The sequence below is a fragment of the Bison bison genome, unplaced genomic scaffold (genome assembly GCF_000754665.1).
Source record: "Bison bison bison isolate TAMUID 2011002044 unplaced genomic scaffold, Bison_UMD1.0 scf7180017864032, whole genome shotgun sequence".
Lineage (NCBI taxonomy): Eukaryota > Metazoa > Chordata > Mammalia > Artiodactyla > Bovidae > Bison > Bison bison.
In genome coordinates, this window is record NW_011494604.1 from 2,530,680 (window position 1) to 2,557,799 (window position 27,120).

Sequence of the window (27,120 nt, forward strand, 5' to 3'; positions counted from 1 at the left end):
CAAGTTGGGAAAAGAGTACATCAAGGCTGTACATTGTCACCCTGCTTATTTAATTTATATGTAGAGTACATCATGCAAAATGCTGGTCTGGATGAATCACAAACTGGAATCAAGACTGCTGGGAGAAATATCAATAACCTCAGATAAGCAGATGACACCACCCCCTTATGGCAGAAAGTGAAGAGGAACTAAAGAGCCTCTTGATGAAGGTGAAAGAGACAATGAAAAAGCTTGCTTAAAATGCAACATTCAAAAAACAAAGATCGTGGCATCTGGTCCCATCACTTCATGGCAAATAGATGGGGAAATGATGGAAACAGTGAAAGACTATTTTCTTGGCCTCCAAAATCACTGTAGACTGTGACTGCAGCTGTGAAATTAAAAGACGCTTGCTCTTTGGGAGAAAAGCTATGACAAACCTAGACAACATATGAAAAAGCAGAGACGTTACTTTACCAACAAAGGTCCATATAATCAAAGCTATGGTTTTTCCAGTAGTCATGTGTGGGTGTGAGAGTTGGACCATAAAGAAGTCTGAGCACTGAAGAATTGATGCTTTTGAACTGTGTTGTTGGAGGAGACTCTTGAGAGTCCCTTAGACTGCAAGAAGATCAAACCAGTCAACCCTAAAGGAAATCAATCCTGAATGTTCATTGGGAGGACTATGCTGAAGCTGAAGCTCCTATACTTTGGCCACCTAATGTGAAGAGCCAGCTCATTAGAAAAGACCCTGATGCTGGGAAAGATTGAGGGTAGGAGGAGAAGGGGATGATAGAGGACAAGATGATTGAGTGGCATCACTGACTCAGTGGACATGAGTTTGAGCAAGCTCCAGTAGATGGTGAAGGACAGGGAAGCCTGAGGTGCTGCAGTCCATGGAGTCACAAAGAGTTGGACACGACTGATTGACTGAACAACAATTCTTCCCCATGTAAGCCTTCAACTCTTGCTGGCCTAGCTCTGCTCACCTTTCAGCATAATATTTGCCCACTCATCCATTTTCCCAACATTTATGTTATACCTACTAAACATTGCTGATACAAATCAGTAAGATATCACATTTATCTCTTAGAAACATATGGTCTAATGAAGGAGACACATAAATAACTCAGGATGATACACACTGAAGTAGCAGCATGTGTGTGGTACTGTGTGAAGACTGGGAAGGGCAATCCCCCCTCAGCTTGTTGGGAGGGGAGGAGGGACATTTAGATAAAGCCAGAGGTGAAGAAGAGCCACTGATTGCAGGAGGGGCAGGCGGAGCTCAACATGGCTGGAGTTTAGGAGCCACAGAGAGCTGTGGTCACACAGGCAGGTGAGGCCACGTGAGGAAGGCCTTTCTGTGCTGCTCATTTCACTGTCTGTTTGCTTCCCCGGGTTCCACATGTACCTGGAATGCTCTTGCTCACATGCCATTCTCCTTATTGACGCTGAAATCAGTTTTGATGTTTCAGGATATAATTTCCTCTGCTATAGCTGCTCTGGTAGGACTGTTGCTACCAATAGGCTATAAACCCCCATCTCACACGCAAGTCTCCATACCAATAGCAGAGAATAGATATATATTTCCAAGACTTTTATATAAAGATAGGTTTCTTGATTATAGCTACAAAATTAATGTTTAAAGTTAAAAAAAAAACTAAGAAAAATTGTTTTCCAGGGGGAAAACCCCAAATGCAATGACATGTATGTCCTTGGGGAACTTCCCTGGTGGTCTGGTGGCTAAGACTCTGTGCTCCCAGTGCACGGTCTGGTCCCTGGTCAGGGAACTAGATCCCACATGCTACAACTAAGACCCAGTGCAGCCAAATAAATAAAGTTTTTTAAAAGTTCTTGGAATACCAGGTATCTTTTATTGACTGATTCTCAGTGCTGCTGCTGTTTGCCTTTTCATGGTTAGAGAGGTGTTTCTCCTGTCCTCATACCCACCTTATCTCCTTCACACTAAAGCTCTTCTGGCCGCTTGTCTCCCAGCCCCAGGGACCAGCCCACTGCACTGAGATAGGAGAGGCTCAGACGTGTTCAGTGAGTTGCTGGAGAGCGGAAGCCCTGGCTGTGTGGTGGCCAAGTTCTCTTCTTGCCTTTCCCACCAGACCTCGGGCATTTCTTGAAAGGATCAGTCTCTCATGGGAGGAGGGGCTGTAGATGAGCCTGGAGAGGCCAGGGTGATGGTGGTGGCATAAGGAATGAAAGGCTCTTCTGTCTGTTCCACTGTTGCTCCAGTGATTTTCTGCCTGCTTCCCTCAGTTATCTGGATTGTAGCATGGTCCAAATTTTGGACTTACTTTCCCCCTGTTTGAAAGAAAAAGGTTATTTTTCAGAATAGTATTTAAATACTCTTCTTTTCTCTTAAAATCTATCAGACTTTCCTAATAGACTTTAGAGTTTCAAAACCCAAACTTAGGATAAAAGATGAGCAAGCGTTTGCTTGTTTGGACAGCCATTCCATTTCTATATCTTAATGCACATAGACCCCACCTCCCCCATGAGACCTGTCCTGCCTCGGCCAGCCCACCTTTATTTTTTTTCCTTTTTTAAAATCACTGCAGTGTTAACTATACATGCTTTACATTTTGGCATTCAGTTATACAATGCCCTGAGTTGTTTAACTGCTCTGGGTGAAAGTCTTGTCCCTCTAGGAATAAAGACTGTTGGTAGGAAATGAGTATCTCTTTTTCTTCTCTTGTCTACCCCCCAAGTCAGTTTCCACACCCCTCTGCACATTGGTGTGGTCAGAGTAGGTGTTGAACACACTCTTGTTAGGAATGAAATTAACCCAATATATGCCATGGCTCCACCTCACTTAGCCCTGTGATGGAAACTAGCTTTGTTCACTCCTCTCTCTAAAGAAAACTAAAGATAAGATCCTGGTGGTGAAAGAGACAGAGTTTACTCTTAAACCTGCTAGTTAGATTTCTTCAGATTCTGGCTGTACCAACACACTTGAGGTTTAGAAAGCCTTCTTCAAGCCAGTGCAATGAAGGGAGAGAACTAGAAACTATAGACAAGAGGCAAATACACTCAACCACTTACAGGTTGTATGAACTTGGACAAGCCCTAAGCCTCTCAAAGCCTCAGCTTTTTTCATATGTGACTCAATAAGACCTTCACCGCCTCCCTCCACCAGCCTTCTAGGGATGCTTTAAGACTCAAACAAGCCTCTGATGTGATATTAGCATGCTCTGTAAACCAATATAGTACTATATTAACATAAGAGATTCTTACATCAGTAATCATACTGGCTAACATATATTGCTTACTGAGCTCTTATTTTGAGCATTGTATTCAGACCCATCCTGCATTGTCAACTCATGTAATGCTCACAGCAATGTTATGATGTAAACACTGTTATGACCCCTATTTTGCAGATGAAGGGACTGAGGCACAGAGGGTTTCAGTAGCTTACCCAGGACCTCCCGCCTATAAGTGACAGCACTGGGGTACAAATCCCAGCAGTCTGGCTCTGAGGTCTCTATGGCTGCTGTGAAGAAGGAAAGACGGATGGGGTGATGGGTTATGAGAGTGAAGGTCAGCTAGTAACTTATGACCATCTTTTGGGGCAGCAAACAAAGGAGAAGGTGAAGCTTCTGATTCAGCTGGCTGATAGCTTTGTGGAAAAAGGTCACATTCATGCCACAGAGATCAGGAAATGGGTGACCACAGTGGACAAGCATTACAGAGACTTCTCACTGAGGATGGGAAAATACCGGTACTCCCTGGAGAAGGCCCTAGGAGTCAACACGGAGGTAGGTGTGGGGGTTCCCAGGTGGGGCATCTTCCTTTCCCTCTCCCTCAGGACTGCTGCTCCTCACTGTGGAAGGAAGCTGGGATTGCAGAGGAATCTTTCTGAGCTGTTGGCGCCTACAGCACTTGCCTTGTGTGGTTTTTCTCCTAGATGGGCTGGATCTTTCTGGAACTTCCAACTCCCCACAACTGGTGCTGTGTATATTGTAAATTGGCTGGTCAGGGGTGGGGCCTATGGCTACAGAACAGAGTTTTTCTACGTGTAGAGTTAACTGTTGACTTTGAGGATTAAACTCCTTATCTTGGCTTCATCAGTACTGTCTTCCACCCAATTATGTTGACCAGCAAATGATTAGAGTCCTCAGTATGTATAATAATGCTCTTTTAAGAATAAGGGATGCAGTATGTATAAAGTCTATTTGACATTTCAACTGAAAAGAGACACTCTTTGCCAGGAAGCAAAGAAGACTGACTTTTTAATCTCTTCTTTATAATAGGGGTCAGTAACCTATGAATTAAGAGCTAAATACAGGGTAGCAATTTAATCCTAGGATTTCTAGTTCTTAAATCTTTAAATAAGCTCATACTCTGAAACAGAATAAAGTGGTCAAACCACTAAAGTTGGGGGAATTAACATCTCCCCCAGGCTTTAACCTATGAGCTTTTTTCCCTAGAGGTTTTCATCCTATATAAATACCAGACAGTGGTTGAAGTAAGGAGGAATGGGCAATTAGAAAATTCAGTAATCATTCTATCATTTAGCTTTCTATTTCCAGAGAAGTTGTTTGTTTAAATAAAAATATTTACTTTTTTTACTTTCCCTTGACAAATGGAAGTTTCCTTCTGTATTTATGCATTTCTGTTTCACATCTGTTTTAATGGTTAATAGTCAACCTTGGACCAGTGTGTGTGTGTAGATCCAAACAGAGCCAAAGTCCTTGGAGAAATATGACACTAGTTATCAAGTGTGGTCATTCTTTTCCTTTGTTGTAGATATTAGTCCTGAACATTTGACTTGGACATTTTATATTTTCTTATTTGAAAAAACATTATGAAAACGTTTTTGAAGAATTATGAAGAAGAGTGCTTGTGGGTGGCAGTTGCTGGGATTCCCCATCTTCTTATCCTTCTCCATTACATCTTTCTCTGTTTTTCCTGTCCCCTGCCTCCCCCAACTGTTGAGGTGCTTTTCCAGAACATCTCCAAGGTGACCTCTGTGATCTGTGTGTGTGTAGGATAACAAGGACCTGGAGCTGGACATCATCCCAGCAAGCCTTTCAGATCGTGAGGTCAAGCTCCGGGATGCCAACCACGAGGTCAATGAAGAGAAGCGGAAATCAGCCAGGAAAAAAGAGTATGTTTATGTGTGCATGTGGGCAGGGGTTGGGGGCAGTTTGCGCTTGATTGGCAGGTTCCTCATAGCCGTGCTTGGTTTTCACTGCCACCCATCACTTTAGACTAGCGGATGTGTCCTCATGACCACCTACAGAGGTTGGGATGGACAGACGGGATGCTTCCACCCACATTTCACACTAACCAAGAACTGTAGGGCATTTGAGAGAAGAAACAATGAACCAAGTCAACTTTACAAACCAAGTCTTGCCACTCTGCTTCCTTTACATCAGTGTTACACAGTTACATACAGCCAGAGATATGCGCAAACTTTATGAAGAGCATTTTGACAGAGTCCTTTCAGGTAATGCTGGAAAAAAGTGTGTGCTAAGATTAAGAAGTCTTCTGTAGTTGATTTTATCAAAATAAACTAGGACCACAGGTCCCTTAGAGCTGAAGAAATTCAAGGTGGTCTGTGAAGTCAGAGCTTGTGTTTCATCTGGGAGTGTAGTAGTTTGTTTGGGCTGCTGTAACAAAGTATGATGAAGTAGATGCTTTTAACAACAGGAATGTATCATCTCACAGTTCTGAAGGCGAGAAGTCTGAAAGTACAGTGTTGTCTGGGTTGGTTCCTTCTGTGGGCTGAGAGGGAAGCCTCTGCTCCAGGCCATTCTCCTGCCATATTGATGGCTGTCTTCATGTGCACTTGGCATCCTCCCTGAACACAGGCCTGTGTCCAGATTTCCCCCCCTTTTAGGGATACTAATCATTTTGGAATGGGGGCCCAGCCTATGCCAGTATGACCTCATCTTAACTAACTGCATCTGCAATGACTCTATTTCTAAATAAGTGCCACATCCTAAGGTACCGGGAGTTGGGACACAACATATGCATTTTAGGGGAGACACAATTCAACCCATAACAGGGAGGAAAATGAGGAGAGAGTGTGAGGACAGATCTTCCTGCTGGCTCTCTCTGGGTCTCCAAATCGCCAGAGGATGGTAAAGGTGAATGGAAAGTAAAAGAAAATGGGGTAGAGGGTAGTGGAGCTATATTATGAAGAAAAACAGGAAAAACTGCAGAAAGTAGAAGGAGAAAAAAGGCGAAGATAGAAGCTTGCCAGAATCCAAGGCAGTAAAATCAAAGACAGCTTTTCAAAGCACGTGGGGTTACGTTCCTTCTGATCTTCCTTCTTTGCTTTTTCACCAAGAACTGACAGTGTTCTGGGAACTGTGCTCACGTGAGCTTGTTTAATCCTTGCAGCGGCCCTCTGTGATCAGCTGTGTTACAGTTGAGTAGTCTGGGGCTTGGAGAAGCAAGAGCTGCCTCTAGGAAACAGCAGTCATGATTCAGTTCCTGTTTGTCTGACTTCAAAGCTCACGGACTTTCCATCTACCAATAGAGCAAGAATAGTAAGAGTGTGGCTTATTAACTCCTCCAAAAGGGAATTTTTATACTTTAATGGAAAGGCCACTGCTAGAACAGTGTATTGCTTTAAAAAAACAAAAGTACCATGAAGATAAAGGTCCAGGAGAAGATGCCTCTTATTTTGACATTTCTTGTGAAATTCCCAATAGGGAACACTCTGTGGATAATCTATCTCTAAATTTTTATCTGATGTGACACATTATAAATAGGAATTTTTATTATAAAGTACCATGAAAACAGTGACGTAGAAAATCTAAAATAAATGTATAAAAATATACTTTGTGCTAAATTAGATATTATTGCACATCACATGCCAGCTAGGAAGGACCATTTATAATACAAATTTGTGAAAGACGTGGGTACACCACAGTGAAGCCCCACGTCTTTAAGTTTAATGTCTGCCCAGGGGCACTGTGTTATTTAGGAGTCGGGGAGAAAGGAGCCCTGCACTTGCAAATGTGTGGCACAGGCTTCTCTTTTCGGGAGAGTGAAGAGCAGTCACTTAACATTGTTAGCTTGTCCTGTGGTTGGGATCACCCACTCAGCCTCAGGCACAGTAGTTTGCAATGTAAAATAGTCCCTTTGGAGGCCAGAGGTCAGCATACTATGGCCTACAGGCCACCCCTGGCCCACCACCCATTTTATATAGGCAATAAACTAAAAATTATTTTCTACATTTTTAAATGATGACAACTATCAAAACAAGAATATTTTGTTACATAAAAATTAGATGAAATTATTTTCTGTTCATAAATAATTTTATTGGAACACAGCCAGACTTATTTCTTTTTAACGTATGTCTGTGGCTTCTTTCACGTCCAACAACAGAGCTGAGTGCTTGTGACAGAGACTGAGTGACCCACAAGTGGTTACTCTCTGGTTCATTACAGAAAACAGTTTGCTACCCTTTCTGACTTTTAAACCTGGTTTAACCTCTGGAACTGTGAACCATTTTGGTGTAAGTCAGCAATTCTACTGAGCAGGAATCAGCATTCTGGGAGCTACACTAAGAGAAATGTAGGAAGCTGAGTTGGTGTCTAGTTGGTGAGAGTGAGTGTGAGCGGTGCTGCAGGCTTGTGCCCACACACACACGTGCAACTGAGAGCACACAAATATCAGCACAGAATCACAACATGGTAGACCTGGGGCAGAAAGGAGGGGAGTAAGTATGGAACTTGCTGAGCACAAGCGTACTGAAGGGACACAACGCAAATGCTCAGAGTGAGAGGGGCTCAGAGGAAGAGATTTATGTTAGTCAAGTAGAAATAAAGGACATTCAAGAATGTGATAAATGCTTGGGGTGGGGGCAGTGAAGTTTGAAAGAAGGGATGTGTTCTCTCTCTAACCAATTAAAGCCTGTTTGTTTCCTTCTAGATTCATTATGGCAGAATTGCTCCAGACAGAGAAGGCTTATGTGAGGGACTTACATGAGTGCTTAGAGGTAAGTCTTGTGGTCATCAGTTCTCAGCTGTGTTAGAAAATGATGTCCTTGCCACATCTGGTACTGGAGAGGAGCTCAGTACTCTGTCTTATCCCAGAGCTTGAAGAATGAAAAACCAGCCAGAAGACTTCTTTCCCCAAGTCAGTAATAATTGCATGAGAATTAAAAGTGCTTTGGAAAACAAACTTTTCCGAGATTGGAACTAGACCCAGCAAAAGAAAGCATGTAAAGAAAATGAATTCAAAATAAAATACATGACACAGTCAATGAACTTAAGTCTGAAAAGCTACATCTCCCCGCTGATGCACAGTCAAACTCAAAGCATGTTTAATAAATAAAAGTATGGAGTTTGTGCTGTTGCTGGGATGAATTTCCTTAACAGCAGATCAAGATAATAGAACATTCAGGTTTTCTTTCTTTTCATTCTGCTTATTTACCATCTCACTTTTTAAGCTCTACATGCATCCCTAGTCTGACCCTTACCCCACAAGTTTTTAAGGCCTATTTTGCATGTATTTCACATGGCAATGCTTGCCAATGATGGAACTGTTGCTGTCTTACAGACCTACCTGTGGGAAATGACCAGTGGTGTGGAGGAGATCCCCCCTGGGATCCTTAATAAGGAGCATATCATCTTTGGCAACATCCAGGAGATCTATGATTTTCATAACAAGTAGGTTGGTGGTGGAGGGTTTCAGTGGAGTACACTTAGGGCCATAAATACCCAACAGCACAGCTTCCCAACAAGTGGACCAAAGTTGACTGGGAATTCTCTCCCAGTAAAGTAGTGCCTGTTAAATCTCTAAGTCAATGGCTGTCAGACTTCTTTCTCACTCACTCCTCTTTCTCCACAGTGGTCCAAAATTCCTAATGGAGAGTGAAGTCAAATGTTCAGCAGTATCCTGACTAACCTAACTGCCAGTATCCTCAGACTGAATCAAAATAATAGGCAGGCTTGAGGAAGTAAAAGTAGCTTTTCTTTATTAAAACTCTGGGTAATCCTGACATTAGAATTCATCTGAGGTTAACCATCCTACTTTGCAGGCCTTAGGTTTCAAGTTCCACTGATGTTTTCTTTTGACCTAAATATTCCCTTCATCCCTAACTACCTCATCATCCCCACCCTCAACCAAAACAATTGATAGATACCTAATCAAATTATCTAATTGAATATATTTCTTGACAGTTTATAGGGGAGAACATCAATCAACCCTCTATGTTTTGTTGAAATAAGTAGAATCATAGAGCCCAAAAACTTCACAACTCATTTCTTCCAGCTCCCAATCTGATTTAAACATCTTTTCCATAGCATACTAAACATATTCAATCGTTAACAAAGGGTCAGCAAGAATACTGGTTGGTTAGATGACATATCCAGCTATGGAAATAACTCAGTTTCCAATGTACAAATGGAGGGAACCTTGAGAAATAATGTTGACAAAAAGTCCTAGAGCTCTCTCAGGACCCTGTTGCAAAGGAGGGCTAACGTAGAGGTTCAGAGTTGTAGGATACAGTGTAGAAGAAGTCCTAGGGTCGGGCTAGTCAAGGCTTTGACTCAATGAAGTTGTCATGCTGGAGATGAAACTGCCAGGGCACCAGGGTGGCAGTCCCCTGAGCCAAGACTCCAGAGCAGCACTGTGCCATAGAGCCGTCAGTAGGTGGGAATGTTTTGTGTCTGTGATGTCCATTACCATAGCCACTGGCTATGTGTGCTTAGTGAACACGTGATGTGTGATTATGCAACTGAGAGCTGCGTTTTCAACTTTGTTTAATAAATATAGGTGACAAGTGGCTACTCTATGGCACGGCCCAGCTCTAGAGAATGAGACCTCATTCTTTGCTAAGAATGACCAAAGGCAAGTGTGTGTGTTCAGTTGCTCAGCAGTGTCTGACACTTTGCAACTCCATGGACTATAGCCCACCAGGCTCCTCTGTCCATGGAATTTTCCAGGCAAGAATACTGGAGTGGGTTGCTATTTCCTCCTCCAGGGGATCTTCCCAACCCAAGGATCAAACACGCATCTCCTGCACTGCAGGCGGATTCTTACTGAGCCACCTGGCAAGTAATAGTTGGATATAAAAGGATGCTGAGCTCTAAAAGGTCTAAAAAGCAGGTGAAGAGGCACTCCTCTCATCAACACCTGATCATTAATCCCCTGTAAAGTCATCAAATGGCATTAGTTTAAAGGAAACATAAAATATGTAGCTCCCCTATCCGATTATGAAAGCAGTAAGCTCCAGGGTGAAAATACCTTCTGACTCTCTGGAGTACTTGATAGAAGTTTCTAGTCTTTTTTTAATCCAAATTTTTATACTCTCTATATTTTTTGTCTGGAAATCTCCAGCGACAGCAATATTTTCTCTTCATGTCTATTTAATAAGATCCCAATAAATCCATTCTTGACCGCTGACCCCACATTCCATCATCTGAGCTCAGTTGAGTATTATCCCATCTCCCTAGATATTTGGGAAGATATCAGCCTAGAAAGCAGTAAGTCATGTTACTTTTCTTATCTGATTTATGATCTCTGGGATTTAGTCAGAAGTTTCACTTTGCTCACATTCTTACCAAATTGGCAAGGTATAGAAATACAGAGATCACTATACGCACTTCATGTGAGCCTTGTTTTTGCCAAATCAGTGTATAAGGGGAAAGACTCTTCGTTTCAAAATTGACCAATTGTAACAGAATATCTGGGCTTCCCTTATGGCTCAGCCTTGAAAGCATCCACTTGCCATACAGGAGACATGGGTTCAATCCCTGGGTTGGAAAGATCCCCTGGAGAAGGACATGGCAACCCACTCCATGTTTGGAACACTCCATGTTCCCCATTCTTGCCTGGGAAATCCCATGGACAGATAAGCCTTGTGGGCTATGGTCCATGGGGTCATAAAGAGTTGGGCACAATTTAACAACTAAATAACAACAGATTATCTAGCATAACCTTGCCTTATTGTGGTTTAAAGGTATCAATCCAGTAAATCAAGGCAAGCTGTTTGGTAGTCTATTTAAAAAGTAGCTGAAGATCTACCTAACAGTTACAAAATAGAGTTCTAAGAACTCCATAAAATAAAAAGTCAAATTAAGCCATAGGAATATCGCATTTTGTAGAGGAATAAATTCAGTGATTAAGAACACAGCTACCCCAAAAATGTTACCTATTTATTAACATTATAAGAAACAAGAAGAAAATAAAAACCAGCCTCTGACCAACCAAAAGAAATAGCATAAAGATAAAGTTCTTATCTTTCCAGAGGAACTCCTTCTTGTCTCCCATAAAACCCTCTCTATTTCTTGGTCAGATTGTTTCCAAGCCCATAGCAATTTAGAAGCATCAAATAAGAATCAAGAATTTGAGCAAGTAGCTTGGTATCAGTACGTGACAGGAAAGAAGGAGAAACTTTCAAAAAAGAGTCAAAAGAACCCAAAAGATCAAGGTGGTCAAGACCTATTCTCCATTGGTACAGATGATCCTATGTCCCAGTATAACCCAATATAGGGCCCAACAGAACCACTGTATTATGATACAGCGTAATAATATATTATTAGTAATAGCTAATAATGAATCATTGGCATATCCTGCATGAAAAAGCAAGGAACTTGTAATGCATTTAGAAAGCTATCCACCAAAAGATGTTTTAAATAGTCCACAATTTAGGGGAACATGCAAAAAAATCAAGCTGTTTATTAATTCCCAGTAGGATCTAGAAGACTTAAGGCTTTATTTACTCTACTCATAATATGTGCTTTCTTCTCATGTCATACAAAATTTGACTAATGTAGAAAGTATAACCCTCTAAAATCTCTAACGAGTAATATTAAAAATGGCAATTAAGCCAACTTTGAAAATGCAGAAATTGTGAACTCCATAAGAGGTCATATCTTTCACTGCATAACCCCAATACTTGGCACACAGTAAACATTAAGTGAGTGTTTGTTGGGTGGATGAATGTATGGATGGGCTAAAAATAGAATTAAAATTTGCAGACTTGTGGCTAATGCCATTCAAGTCATAATTCTGTCTTTTGTTTATGAAAATCTCAAGATACGGAAAATCATTATTTTTCTTCACCACTGTCAGAACCTTCTAGACAAGCAAAACATTTGCATGTCTAAATGAAAGAGTTTCCTGGGTACTTCTTATTGGGAAGACCAGGCAATTGTCCAAACTCTAGTTTGCTCTTTAGGAATACTTTTCTGAAATGGTCACTTTTTAACCTAAACATATCAAAAGGTTCTTTTTAACCCCAGTTGCTTGCATCTTTTCAAATTTATAATTAAGTGCTATCTGACAGAGAAACAGACTCCTCTGATTTCTAGTGCATAGCTCAGGTTCTGTGCATCTTCTCTAGAGAGAGAGTGAGGGAAAGAGATTGGGAGGGAGGAAGACTGGAGACAGAGAGACTGAGAGGCAGAGGGACTGAGATGGACACGGCCTGCATAACCACATCAGCTGAGGCACTAGGAAATTAGTATCTAGACCAAAAGTGAATATGTTAAACGACTCGGCTAGTTAATATCGATCCTTCTAAATGATGTCACTTTGAAAAATGACAGTCAAGATTGGTTTTGTGTGTGTGTGACCTTCCTGTAGGAGCTTTGTCTTTGTAGGTGTTGAATGGAGAAGTTCCATTCAGTACCAAAATTTTGTAAAGAAGAACAATTCATATATGTAGAATTTAACAGTTACAAGTAGTGATGTTAACACACATTGGAGGTTTAAGTGGAGTGATACTTGGTTTTTACCCTCTGCTCTCCCTATGTTGATTCTGCATCTCATATCTATGGAACTAGATCCAAAGACCATGGCACTTATCTACTCAAAACCTAGATCTATTTTTTGCATTTTGTTAAGCATTCTGGGAGTACTCAGGAAAGGTAATAAATGCCATACATAGATCTCCCCAGTGGTGATGGTTTTATTAATGCTCTCTCCCCACTTTGACTGGCCTACAGCTTGTAATGTGGGAAAATTATTCATTTTCGGTTTGCCTTGTATTTGATTTTCAGCTTCAGTAAGGACAACAGTTTGTTTAAAATGCTCATCCCCTTTGGTTAAATCTGAACTTAATTTTTCCCTTTCAGTTTTTGGAGATATGGCCATATGTGAGTCTGGGCAATAACATTTTTATAAAAATCTCTGTTGTCAGGGATCAGAAGGTCTTCCTGAGCATCAAGCATAATTGTCTCCACTGACAGATAAGGGCCCTGAGACCCAGAGAAGGCCCAGTGACTTGCACATTTTGTGACATCTCCCCATTGAACAATTAGGCATAGATTCCAGGGGCTGGGGCGGTCCCTTTCTCCTCTCCACAGACCATGGCTGGCACTGCCAAGTCTGGTTGCTTTGGTTCATATCTAACCAGCTTCAATGTGCATCCTCAAATCTCAGGAACACTTCAACCCATTTCTTCCATAGGTATGTCGTCCAGGTCACACACCCTTACAATAATGGCCTGAAATGAAGAAGTCTGGGAGTGAGTCTCCATCCTGGGTCAAGGGTGGGGGAAGGTGAAGCCGTCACACTCCCAGTGGACTGTGTCTTGTCACGTCCGCTCCTGTGAGACTGAGGCACAAGAAGGGCAAGGTGGTGGGTGGAGGGGGTGCAAGGCAGGAGTGGTGGCGACCAGAGTGTGGAGGAAGGGAGGAGAGACAGACTGAGTGGGAAAGTGGGATAGAACACCTGGATAGAGGAGAAGTGAGGACAGTGGATATCAAGGGAAAGAAGAGATGGGGAGAAGAAGGGAGAGAGGAAGGGAGAGTGGACAGTACTAGAGGAGGCAGTATAGAGAGGGGGAGAGTGAGATGGAAGGGGAGAGATGGATGAAAAAGAGCTAGCCCTCCCTGTCTCCTTTGGTAGGCAGGGGAGTCAGTTAAGTGTTTTTCAAACATTTTGTATTATGAGCCAAAGAAAAATTATATATCCTGTCCTGATATGCACATGCTTTATATATTATATATAATAGGAAAATTAAATCCTGCAAAATGATACCCTCACCATGTGTGATGAGCTCTGATATTTTGGATTAGGTTCTGTTCTCCTTCCTCTTTAATGCTGGTTTCCACCCTCTAAATTGATTCTACAACCCCGTGGAATGCAGAGGGTGGATCTGTAGCTACAAGGTGAGGCGCTGGCTCCCCCAAGTGGAGAGAGAAGGGGTGTGCAGGCCACAGCCTCATCTAAAGGCCCCTCTGCCAGGGGGCAGCTGCTTTCCCTGCTTGGCCTCTCCTTCTCCCTCCTGTACTCAGGCACCTTGTTTGTATTCTCTGCTTTCTGTGCTTCTTTCCCACACCAGGAAAATCTCATTCTATTCTACTCTCTTGTTTCATAGAAACTGGAACTTACAAAGGTTCGTGACCTGCTCAAACTGAGTAACACAGCCAAAGAATCCACGTCTTCATGACTCCCTATTTTCACACTGTCATTTTCTTAATATTCAAATGTCAAGCAGAGAGGAAGGGGACATCCTAGTGTGTTTTTTCTTGGGCCCTAAATTTAAACTCTAAGAGATAACTGTGAGCCTTACACACTTATCAGTAGGGCCTTAAAAAATTATAGCTGCGATTTTGTTGCTGTTTTTTTTTTTCCAGTGCTACTTTTATAAATATGGGGGAGTACCCAAAGAAAAACAAAGTCTAAACATTCATTTTGGTGTGTCAAAGTCATGTTCATTTCAGTTGTACACACTAACTTCTTGGTGTCCATGCCTAGCTACTAAACAGCCTGTCTGTCAATGGCCTATGAATAACATTAAATGCAAGATTAGTTGTTTATATTTTACTTTAACATTAAACTTATGTTTGTGCAGTACTGTTTGATTCATCTAATCACAAAAGTTAAATTTAGGAAATATTAGCAAAACATATTCAACAGGTAGCACTGCCGTGAGGTAAGCTGCTGCTTGAGGTTTAAGGTGAGGGTGGGGGTATACCGAGTAAGAGTCCAGCCGTGTGCACCTTTCCCTCTCCACCTCTAACCTCAGCAGAAGTTTCTGCTGTGAAATAAAGAGAGAGCCTGGTGATTGTCATGGCTCAGCCCAGATGATCACACTGTGCTGAGCAAAGACTTGTATGAGCCATCTGGCACCTTCCCTGGGGTGCACACAACCCTCCAGTAGTTTAACAGCTGCTCAGTGTGCTAACCAGCTGTCCTGGCCTGCAGTCCAGAACCTCTTCCATGCTGGGCTCTGGGTCTATCTGGTCACCAATGGGTCCCTTAGAAATGATCTCTAGCTCCTCTTGTATGCAGAAGCATAAGGGGCAGTGTCCTGGGCTGCCTGCAATAAGCCTGATCCTCTCTCCCCAGCCTGCCTCCAGCTTTATTTGTTTATGTCTCCTTGTTGTTCTACTTTTCTCTTGTTACCACTGTGACCCTGCTTCATTCCCCTTCTTACCAACAAGTGTATATGCCCATGCCTGAGAGCATGCACAAACAAGGCCATCGCATGTATTCCCCTTTAAATTCAAGCTGTACCCTTGATATGAAGGTCCTCAGTGAAGGACACACTCCTCTAGAAGCAGTAAGACTATAGACCAAATTTACCTTTGGCAAAAATAAGTTTCAGAATGGCCCAGGGTGCCTTTGGAATGGTACTGTTTTCATAGTGCTTATGGCACCCCACTCCAGTACTCTTGCCTGGAAAATCCCATGGACGGAGGAGCCTGGTGGGCTGCAGTCCATGGGGTCTCTGAGGGTCGGACACGACTGAGCGACTTCACTTTCACTTTTCACTTTCATGCGTGGGAGAAGGAAATGGCAACCCACTCCAATTTTCTTGCCTTGAGAATCCCAGGGACAGGGGAGCCTGGTGGGCTGCCGTGTGACTCTATGGGGTCGCACAGAGTCAGACACGACTGAAGTGACTTAGCAGCAGCAGCAATGACAAAGCTCACAAAGTTTTTCTGTCAATAATGCTGGTGGCTTTATTTCCCAGGATCCCATCCAAAGCCGGAGGGAAGCATTTTCCTCATAAAGTAACTGCATAATGTATTGCATCACAATAATTTGATAGAGTAATAGCATTGCTTAGATCTTGACATTTCTTTTTTATTGAAGTGTAGTTGTTGTACACTAAGTATGATGTGCTGTGCTTAGTCACTCAGTCGTGTCCGATTCTGCAACTCCAAGGACTGTAGCCCGCCAGGCTCCTCTGTCCATGGGGATTCTCCAGGCAAGAATACTGAAGTGGGTCTCCATGCCCTCCTCCAGGGGATCTTCCCAACCTAGGTACTGAACCCAGGTCTCCCACATTGCAGGTGGATTCTTTACCATTTGAGCCACCAGGGAAGCCCCACTATGTACAATACAGGTGTACAATAGAGTAATTCACAATTTTAAAGGTTATATTCCATTTAAGATACTGACTGTATCCCTTGTGTTATACAGTATATCCTTGTAGCTGATTTTATTTTATACCTGATAGTTGTAGCTTTTAATCCCCTACTCCTGTATTGCCCCTCCCACTTCTCTCGCCCCACTGGTAACCATTAGTTTGTTCTCTGTATATGTGAGCGTGCTTCTTTTTTGTTATGTTCATAAGTCTGTTGTATTTTTTAAATTCTGCAAAAAAGTGATATCATACAGTATTTGAATCTTGACATTTCTTTAAAAGTTTTACTCATTTCTGAAAGAACCCCAGATATTCACACAAGCACCTAAACTTCTTGCTTTGCTCATTCTCCCATGATTTATTACACATAATTATTGAAGTGGTAAAGACCAAGATGTTGCTATAGCACAGCTGAGGAGGAATGTCCCATCATTTGTGAAAAGTGTTGTGACTTCTTGTGCTTTAATTTAAACTCATCACGTCTATTTGAAGTAGGTAGAATTATACTGATCAAGTGTACATAACCTGTTGTCTTCATAAGTTTCAAATTAAAAAGCAAAATAGGGTTTAATACTGCTACTGGTCTTCAACAATTACTTGAGATGGTAGTGCACAACTTACTCAAAGTTATGAATCGATATGCCCATCACAGGATAGCTTGTTTAATTCCTACCTTTTTTATTTAAAAATTAAACCATATAGAGTGGATGTAGGATCTGCCAGCTGGAAGCACACTGGAAAGGGCAGTCAGTTCAGTCGCTCAGCCGTGTCCGACTCTTTGTGACCCCATGGACTGCAGCACACTAGGCCTCCCTGTCCATCACCAACTCCCAGAGCTTACTCACACTCATGTCCATAGAGTTGGTGATGCCATCCAATCATCTCATCCTCCGTCGTCCCCTTCTCCTCCCGCCTTCTATCTTTCCCAGCATCAGGGTCTTTTCCAATGAGTCAGTTCTTCGCATCAGGTGGCCAAAGTATTGGAGTTTCAGCTTCAGCATCAGTCCTTAATGAATATTCAGGACTGATTTCCTTTAGGATGGCTGGTTGGATCTCCTTGCAGTCCAAGGGACTCTCAAGAGTCTTCTCCAACACCACAGTTCAAAAGCATCAATTCTTCAGCGTTCAGCCTTCTTTATAGTCCAACTCTCACATCCATACATGACTACTGGAAAAACCATAGCTTTGACTAGACGGACATTTGTTAACAAAGTAATGTCTCTGCTTTTTAATATGCTGTGTCGGTTGGTCATAGCTTTTCTTCCGAGTAGCAAGCATCTTTTAATTTCATGGCTGCAGTCACCATCTGCAGTGATTCTGGAGCCCCAAAAAATTGCTTTCAAAAGCTGATCTATGGACTGGATGCATTAAAATCACCCACGGAGTTTTGCTAAATGATACAGATGCTCAGATCCTAACCCAGAAGACAGTGCACAGGCAGGAGCAGGGATCACTAAGTGTTCCTTGAGACAAAGTCTGATACTTTCCCCAAAAGTGTTCTGCTTGCAAAGAAGTTTGGGAAGCATTGCATACTCTACTTATTTCAGAGATATAATGTACCTTATCATATTATAGGATTTTGAAAGTCCCTTCATAAACAAACCAATTTAACCCAGAATTTCCAAGCTTAAATGATATGTGACCTTGAAATCCAATTTTTACATAACCCCAATCAATATTTTTCCCAGGATATGGTTTTCAGAGAAGACAATCTACTATAGATTTTTACCAGGGGCAGGGTGGGAAAAGCTTCCTGGGGATAAGTCTCCAGGAGTGGAGCTTATTAAAATTGGGAGGCACTGATCCTGAAAAACTAATTTCGTGCCTACTGTACACCAGGTATTGCTTTGGGTTTTTTACCTACATGAGTTTATTAAATCCTCGCAACACGAGGTTGTTTAAAATTGAGAAAAATGGTACTTTGTAAGACCCCCTACTGACAACTGTGACTAGATGTGAACTCTGGTTCTTTTATTTGAGCTTGGTTTGGGGAGGAAAGGAAAGTGAGGCCTTGGATTAGTAGAAGAGTGGGCTAGTGGCAGTTGCTGTTACAACCTTCATTTTCCAGAAAGGCATTAATTCTAGAAATGATATGCTATGTACTTAATTCATTTTAAAGCGCTTTCATTTCTTGAGAATTTTTGGAGTATCCTCCCATAGGCAGCTACTGTCACCAAAAATTGCTATTACTCTCTTCAGCCTCTAGATCAATTATCAACTCTGTGGGCATAATTACCATTTTTTACTTAAAATTAACCTTAAGTGACCAAGTCACTGACCTTTGGTCATAAGTTAAGGAAAGAGGGAAGCTCTCCCTGAGTCGTCAGAGTCCTTGCAACTTCTAAAACAAGGATACAATTTTATATCTTCTATGGAATGTCATGATCCAGGCTATCGTATCATTTCCTTGGTCACTCTTAATAGAGAAGAACCTGTATACCATAGTGGTCAGAGTGAGGGGACTGGAGCGAGAGCCCAAAAGTGGGCAAGTGGAAGTTTCCTACACCCAGGAGCATTTATCCTAGGCGCCTGGGGCTCCAGGTTCTCCTCCTTCTCTTTTGTTTCGAGTGCTCTTCTGTGCTTACTCCTCTTTAAAGCGGTTCATTTCCTTTCACCAGTCCTTGTCCTAGAGTAGCTCTTCCCCGACTCACCAAGCCATTCCAGCCCTAACTCCCAGGTCCTGTTCAGCCCATCACATCTCAGAGCTGAATCTCTATCCATTGTCTTCACTGAGATTATCCTGAAGGCCAATATGAGAAACAGCCATAAAGACTATCTCAACACCTGAAAAAATACCTGTGAAGATTTTGTACCTTATGTTGTTTAGTGTTCTCATGGAAAACACCCACACAATACATGTCCTTTAGAATTTAGTTCCAGAAATAAAAATTATAGTATATTAAAAATAGATGAATGTTTTAATATGTTATGTATGTGGTGATGATCCAGATTGTTCTCTTTGCAACAACAACAAAAAAAACATGTTTTCTTCTTGTCCTTGTAAAAAAATTTGAAACTTGCAGCATTATATAATATTTTTCTATTTCTAATTTAGAATTCATATTAAATACATGTGGGTCACCTGCAGTTCTTCTAAAAGTAGCAGTAAATACGATCTTTATTGATTTTTGAGCACTGCATATTTGCATTTTGTAAGCCCAAATTGCATTGTAATCACTGCTGTTCAGTGATTCAAATCAGGATACTCCAGAATTCAGGGGAAAGATGATTATCATTAAATGGATACTGCTAGGAGTCTTCAAACATTTTCAACTGACTTACTACTGAAGTAATACTTATTTGTAGTAGAAAATTTCAATGGCAGATGGACAAAAAATATCATCTATGATTCTATAAACAGAGAAGGCAATGGCACCCCACTCCAGTACTCTTGCCTGGAAAATCCCATGGAAAGAGGAGCCTGGTAGGCTGCTGTCCATGGGGTCGCTAAGAGTGGGACATGGCTGAGCGACTTCACTTTCACTTTTCACTCATGCATTGGAGAAGGAAATGGCAACCCACTCCAGTGTTCTTCCCTGAAGAATCCCAGGGACGGGGGAGCCTGGTGGGCTGCCGTCTATGGGGTCGCACAGAGTTGGACACGACTGAAGTGACTCAGCAGCATGATTCTATAAATCATTGGCATTTTGGCCTTACAAATATGGCTTGCCAAACATTTTTTAATTGCACATATATATTTCTTTAAACCAAAACCAAATCATTCTATGTCATTGAAAACAGAACACAGATAACAGGTGTGTGTGTGTGTGTGTGTGTGTGTGTGTGTGTGTGTGTGTGTAGGATGGCTCCTTTTCTCCACATCCTTGCCAACATTTGTTATTTGTGTTCCTTTTGGTGATAGCCATTCTGACTAGTGTGAGATGATGCTTCATTGTGGTTTTAATTTGCATTTATCTGATGATTAATGATGATTAATGATGTTGAAACATCTTATCATGTGCCTGTTAGCGATCTGTATGTCTTCCTGGGAGAAAAAGTCCATTCAGGTCTTCTGCCCATTTTTAAATCGCGTTGTTTTTTGTTGTTGTTGTTGTTTTTATTGGAGGATAATGCTTTACAATATTGTGGTGGTCTCTGCCATACATCAGTGCAAATCAGTCATATTATATATCTGCTCCCTCTTAAGCCTCCGTCCCCTCCTCATTCCAGCCCTCTCGGTCGTCACAGAGCACGCAGCTGGGCTCCCTGTGCTACACGGCAGATTCCTGCTAGCTGTCTGTTGTAGACACAGTGGTGCATATGTGTCAGTGCTGCTGTCTCAGCTTGTCCCACCCTCTCCTTCCCCCACTGTGTCCACCAGACCATTCTCAGTGTCTGCGTCTCCATTTCTTCTCTGTAAATAGGTTCGTCAGTACTATTTTCTGGATCCCATTTATATGCATTAATACACAATATTTCTTTCTCTTTCTGACTTCTTCACTCGGTATAACAGGCTCTAGGTTTATCCACGTCACTACAACTGACTCAAATGTGTTCCTTTTTATGGCTGAGTGATATTCCACTGTATCTATGCACCACAGCTTCTTTATCCATTCATCTGTTGATGGACATCTAGGTTGCTTCCATGTCCTGGCTATTGTAAATAGTGCTGCAATGAACATTGGGGTGCATGTATCTTTTAGAATTGTGGTTTTCTCAAGGTTTATGCCCAGTAGTTAGATTGCTGGGTGATATGGTAGTTTTATTCCTAGTTTGTTAAGTAATCTCTGTAATGTTCTCCATAGTGGCTGTAGCAATTTACATTCCCAGCAACAGTGCAGTAGGGTTCCCTTTTCTTCACATCCTCTCCAGCATTTATTGTTTGTAGTATTTTGGTCATTCTGATTGGTGTGAGGTGATACCTCAGTGTACCTTTGATTTGCATTTCTCTAATAATGAGTGATGTTGAGTATCTTTTCATGTGTTTATTGGCCATCCGTATGTCTTTGGAGAAATGTCTGTTTAGATCTTCTGCCCATTGTTTGATCGCATTGTTAGTTTTTCTGATATTGAACTATATGAGCTGCTTATATATTTTGGAATTAATCCTTTGTCAGTTGCTTCATTTGCAGTTGTATGAGCTATTTATATATGTTAGATAGTAACCTTGTATTGGTTACATCATTTGCAAGTGTTTTCTCCCGTTCAGTAGGTTGACTTTTTGTTTTGGGAAGACTTTCTTTTTAACCACTTTATTGAAGTACGATTGGTGTAAGAATTTGTACATATTTAATATCACAAAAACACTGGTGCATTTGGGGATAATTATATACCCATGAAACTATCACCACCATCAAGGCCATAGACATATTTATCACCTCCCAAAGTTTTCTTTTCTATTGTTGTATAACAACACTTAACAAAAGATCCATCTTCTTTGCAAATTTTAAGTATGTGATGCAATAATCTTAGCTATTGATATTATGCTATATAGTAGATCTCCAGAATTAATCTTGCAAAACTAAAATTATACACTTTAACCATTAGTTTCTTGGGTCGGAAATAACAGTATATATATCCCCTACTTAGACAAAAGGCAGAATATTAGGTACATTCTTCTACATCTTGCCTTTTTTACTTAACAGCTTGCCCTGGAGCTCTTCCATGTAAAAACCTACAAAGTTTTGCCATTTCCTATAGCCATATAGTATATGGTTCTATGGATGTACTATGGTTTACTTTGTCGTCTATACACTGCCTTTTGCTATTATGAAGAGTGCCATGGTGAATATGCATATGTATACTTCATTTTGCATATGTGTGACTACAACTATAGCACATTTTCCAAAATTAAAATTGCGGAGGCAAAGATAAGTACTTTTTTACTTTGATAGGTATTGTCGAATTGACCTGTAAAGATTATACCATCGTCCATCATTGTCAGAATGTTTCCCTACAACCTCATAATTACTTGTAACACTTTGTCTGATTTTTAAAAAGAAAATGCCATTCCAATGATTCTGGCTTATTTGAGCTTGTATTCTCTGACCTCAAACCAACTGTTTAATGTATGAATTTGAAGTTGGTGTGGTCAGCTCTTTATTATTTATTAACATAAAAAGGAGCCATACCGTAGATATTCACAATGGCAGAAAATTCGATAGTAATTCAATTCAGCTTTGAAATGTATTATGACATTTTCCCCATTAAATTTTCTTTCCTAACAGTGTCAGCAACAAGAAGCATTAACTCAGTTTTTAGCACAAACTGGGTACTGATGGAAGAAAGTGAAAAATTGGAAAGAAGTCAGTATAGGATTCAGAATTTTTCCACCTTACCTCTGGGATCATAGATAGTATTATTTTGGTCTTTTGATACCTATATCTATATATTTTCAAGTGTTGCAACATGCTCAGACTACTTGTATTAAAAAATAGAGTCATAGTTACCATTGAAATGCCCAACACAAGTATCATATTCCATCATTTTCAGCCTGAGAAGTGTAAACCTTTAAGGGAAACAATTAAGTAGCACTAATTAATCAATTAATTTAAAATGTAATGAAATTAGTTCCAATATATTTTAAATTGCTCCTTACGGCATATCACTTAGAAAGTGGAGAAGGCATATGTAAATAATGGAGCTGATGAGATTGGGTTGGCCTCAGTATGAGCCTCTGGTGGGGAGGGGTCCAACAGTACAGAATGTCTGATTTCAGCCTTTCTCCCTCCCTGCAGCATCTTCCTCAAAGAACTGGAGAAGTATGAGCAGCTGCCTGAGGATGTGGGACACTGCTTTGTTACTTGGGTAACCTACTGAACTTCTCCTCCTACGATCCCCTGTTTTCCAGGGGTACAGGTGATACCAGATGGCATCACTGTTCAGTGCCTGACTGATGATTGGTGTCACTGACATTCTAACACAGGACCAGGGGCTGTAGAGAAGATCCATGAGTAGATCTGAAAGAAAGCAGTCTATCACTGAGCACCAGAGCCCTCCTTGGGAAAGGTCCTTAGATGTTGTGTCTGATATCTACCTTAAAAAACTTTCGAAAACTGAAATGTCAGGAGATTGAAATAAGACCACCACCCCTGGTAGAAGAACTGTTCCAGCTCCATCCACGAGTTATTTTTAACAGGATGAGGGAATTAGAACTTTAGAAGTCCACCAAGCCATTGTTCACATTTTCTTCCTTAGTAAGAGAACAGACTCCTTGGTTATCCATCCCAATTCTGACCTACAGGATGTATACGTAGTCATTCTCTTTCTTGGAGCTGTTGTCATGGGCCAAGTAAATGGGCTGAATGTACCAGGTTTTAATTATATACATGGAAACACTAGTCTCTGTTAGTATCTCCATGCCCTATTATCCTGAGTTCAGGCTCGTGATATGTGTACCAACACCTCCAGGGAAGCCCACCTAGTACAATAAGTGCAACTGAACACGGAAATCTTTCCCCAGGGCCAGGAGTTCTAAATATTCAACAATTAACTAATTAGAACTACTACTCAAAACAGGCTAATTACTTTTCCAGTGTCTTCACAATTCAGAGAGTTTGCGCTCTTAACAGCCCTATGGAATAGGCAGGGCTGCGGTTATGTTTTATATTTTATAGATGGAAAGATCTCAGAGGAGCTGGGATGTTGAATAGTCCATTGACATATAATTAATATCACAGTTTATCCTGCAACTCTAGACCTGAGTTGCCTCCTTTTTCTGAAACTGTAACATTTACTCCCTGGCCTGGTCTCTTAAGGAAGTCTCAGACTACCATTTTATTTTGTGCTAATACATTTTCCACCTCTAAATACATGAGCCCATGCACAGTTCACATTATTGCTAATAATAGTATATGATCCCTTGCACAGCCAATGTAGAGAAAAAATGAAACTGACCATTAAGTGAAAGAATTTTTTTTTGGTGTCTTGTTTCATACATTTTGTGGATTTGCCTTTCAATCAACCATAAGTATGATTTATTAGCATCTCTTAGGGATGATGAATGCCTCCTAAATAGTACATAAAATTGGTTTCAGAAAACCTTTAGTATACAATATGCTCATTTTGCCAAGAATTATCTCAAAGTGATTTCTTAAGTCTTATCACCTTAATGTATGACTATAATGCAGGAGTAAAGGGTAGAAAGAGTTGCCATAACGGCAAGAGTTATGACCAAGAAGCCTCAAGTCAACTTGCCTGGGCTCCACTGCTTTCTGAATTTAAAGTGACCTACATTGTGGACTTCTCATGTGGCTCAATAGTAAAGAATCTGCCTGCCAATGCAGGAGACACAGGTTTGGTCCCTGGGTCAGGAAGATGCCCTGGAGAAAAAGAAATGGCAACCCACTCCAATATTCTTGCCTGGAAAATCCCATGGATAGAGGAGCCTGGCAGGCTGGAGTCCATGGGGTCACAGAAGTCAAACATGACTTAGCGACTAAACAACAGCAACCAACCTCATGCCACTATTTTCATACCTGTTACGTGGGTTGATAATAAAAGAACTCATCACATAGGGTTCTCATAAGGATCAAATGAGTTAGTATGTATAGAGTACTTGGGAAAGTAAGTGCTGGCATAAGTGAAACCTGCTATAATTAGCACTTAGTTAGGCTTCTTTTTTAGAAGAGGACATCCCCAATGTTATGCAGGCATTGGGATGGGGAGTACTTCACAGTTGGGAAAAGTGCTTGGTGGCCAAAGTACACATAACTTTCCCAGTGGAAAGGCTGTGAAGCACAAACCCAGGAGATGTCAAAGACATAAGAGATGAATTTTTACCAAGCCATACGATTCTTGACTTGAAGAAGCAATCTGTTTGGGATTCACTGTTTAGGATTCACTTAGGACCCCCCAAGGGTCACCCTGCTTTCGTTTTCCCCCATCATTGCTTCTGGCACATGTGGGATGGTGGCACAGTTGCTTGACATGCCCTAGAAACTGCCCCCATGGGGACATTTAGAGTACAAGCAGATCTTCTGCTGAGATTACACTTCATTTTCATTCTTTGACTTTTCGTTTTTAAAGCAAATGCTATCATTTTTCAAGATGGGAAGCAAATTATAGGTAACGCTAGAAGGGGGATACTCTCAATAAATTCTGTCCAGCTTCAGGACATATTATGATTTGTAAATTGATTTTTCTAATTCTATCTAGTACAGACTAGTTTTTAAATGAACTCTCTTTCAGTGAGCTCTCTTCCCCTGCTGATAAGAAAAAAGTACCCCAAGTTTATTAGGGTAGCACAGGCCTAATGAGCCCAGGGCATTTGCCACAGGGTTGTCTGTACCAGGCAATATCTAAGGGCTTAACTGCACAGCACTTGATGGTACGGTAAACAGAAGGGAGCAACTAATGGATGCTGATCTATTATTATCTTTGTTTTTTTAGGCAGACAAATTTCAGATGTACGTCACCTACTGTAAAAACAAGCCTGATTCCAACCAGCTGATCCTGGAGCATGCAGGCACCTTCTTTGATGTAAGCTGTGAACTTCCATTCTTGAGCCACTGACGAGCAGGTGGAATGCTTCTCTACTTTGAGATTATGGGTTTCTAACTATCCTTTGTTCCTCATTTTTCTTTATTGGCCCCCCCCCACAATCCTCTCTCTCATGGATAAAACATGGAAAAAGCCAAAACCACTGTTTATCTTTTGTTTTGGGTTTCCCTGGTGGCTCAATAGTAAAGAACCCATGTGCCAAGCAGAAGACACAGGTTTGATTCCCTGAGTCAGGAAGATCCCCTAGAGAAGAAAATGGTAACTCATTCCAGTATTAACTCACTCCAGTATTCTTGCCTGGGAAATCCCATGGACAGAGGAACCTGGCAGGCTACAGTTCATGGGGTTGCAAAAGAGTTGGACACGACTCATAAATAACAAAACAACAATGTTGTGTTTTATTTCATCCCATCTCAAGTGCTGTGGTTTCTGATAAGGCACATTTGCCTGTATATCTCAACATCATGGAGTTGCAAAGAGTCGGACATAAGTGAGCAGCTAAGCACACAACACCAGATCTAGCTAGCCATAAATCTCATGTGTAGAAGAGGTGTACTAGGATGCAGGTGCCAATTAAGATGTTCCATTTCTACAGCGTGTGTGTGTCTGTGTGTGTGTGCATGCTTAGTCGCTCAGTCATGTCCAACTCTTTGTGACCCCATGGACAGTAGCCCTCCTGTCTCTCTCCATGGGATTCTCCAGACAAGAATACTGGAGTGGGTTGCCGTGCCCTCCTCCAGGGGATCTTCCCATCCCGGGGATTGAACCCAGGTCTCCCACATTGCAGGCAGATTCTTTACCATCTGAGCCACCTCTATAGCTCCTCAAATGCAGGACTTCTCAAAGTGTGGTCTCAGCTCAGCTACATCGTTATCACCTGAGAACTTATTAGAAATGCCTATTTTTGGACACTGCTCCAGATCTATTGAATCAGAATCCCCAGGGCTGGAATGAAACAATCTTGAGTTTTAAGGAGCCCTTCAGGTGACTCTGATGCCCACTCAAGTTTGAGAATCACTAACTACTCTAATACAATTGTTTCAACCTTGACTGCACCTTGGAATCACCTTAGAGCTATGAAAAATACTGGTTCCAGTCCCAGCCCTGATTGTGTTATGATCAGCCTGGATTTGGCCTGGGCATTGAGATTTTTAAACATTTCCAGGTGAGAGTAACGTGCAGCCAGGGTCGAGCACTTGTTCTGTAGTGGAAGCCAAGAGGAGATTCAGAGCTGATGTGCCTTGTCAGGGCCTCTGGTTTTGGGTGAGCACAGTCCTGTTGGCAAATGATGTGTATATGATACTGGTCCCCAGAGAGTGACTTACTGGCTATAACATGAACAGAATCAAATGGATCACTGTAGGATGCATGGAAAGAACAAGGGGGAAGAAGAAATGAGAATA

The 27,120-nt window shown here is 41.5% G+C and overlaps 1 protein-coding gene across 5 annotated transcripts in view; it reads left to right on the plus strand.

The window, feature by feature from the left end:
* The window catches only part of KALRN (kalirin, RhoGEF kinase), a 626,732-nt gene that overhangs the window by 376,209 nt on the left and 223,403 nt on the right, over positions 1–27,120 (plus strand). For all 5 annotated transcript variants that reach the window (XM_010834276.1, XM_010834277.1, XM_010834274.1 and 2 more), the window contains exons 22-27: positions 3,564–3,746; positions 4,980–5,098; positions 7,879–7,945; positions 8,509–8,618; positions 22,954–23,023; positions 25,607–25,696. In XM_010834276.1, coding sequence (XP_010832578.1) covers positions 3,564–3,746; positions 4,980–5,098; positions 7,879–7,945; positions 8,509–8,618; positions 22,954–23,023; positions 25,607–25,696 — 639 coding nt within the window. The remainder of the gene's footprint in view (positions 1–3,563; positions 3,747–4,979; positions 5,099–7,878; positions 7,946–8,508; positions 8,619–22,953; positions 23,024–25,606; positions 25,697–27,120) is intronic.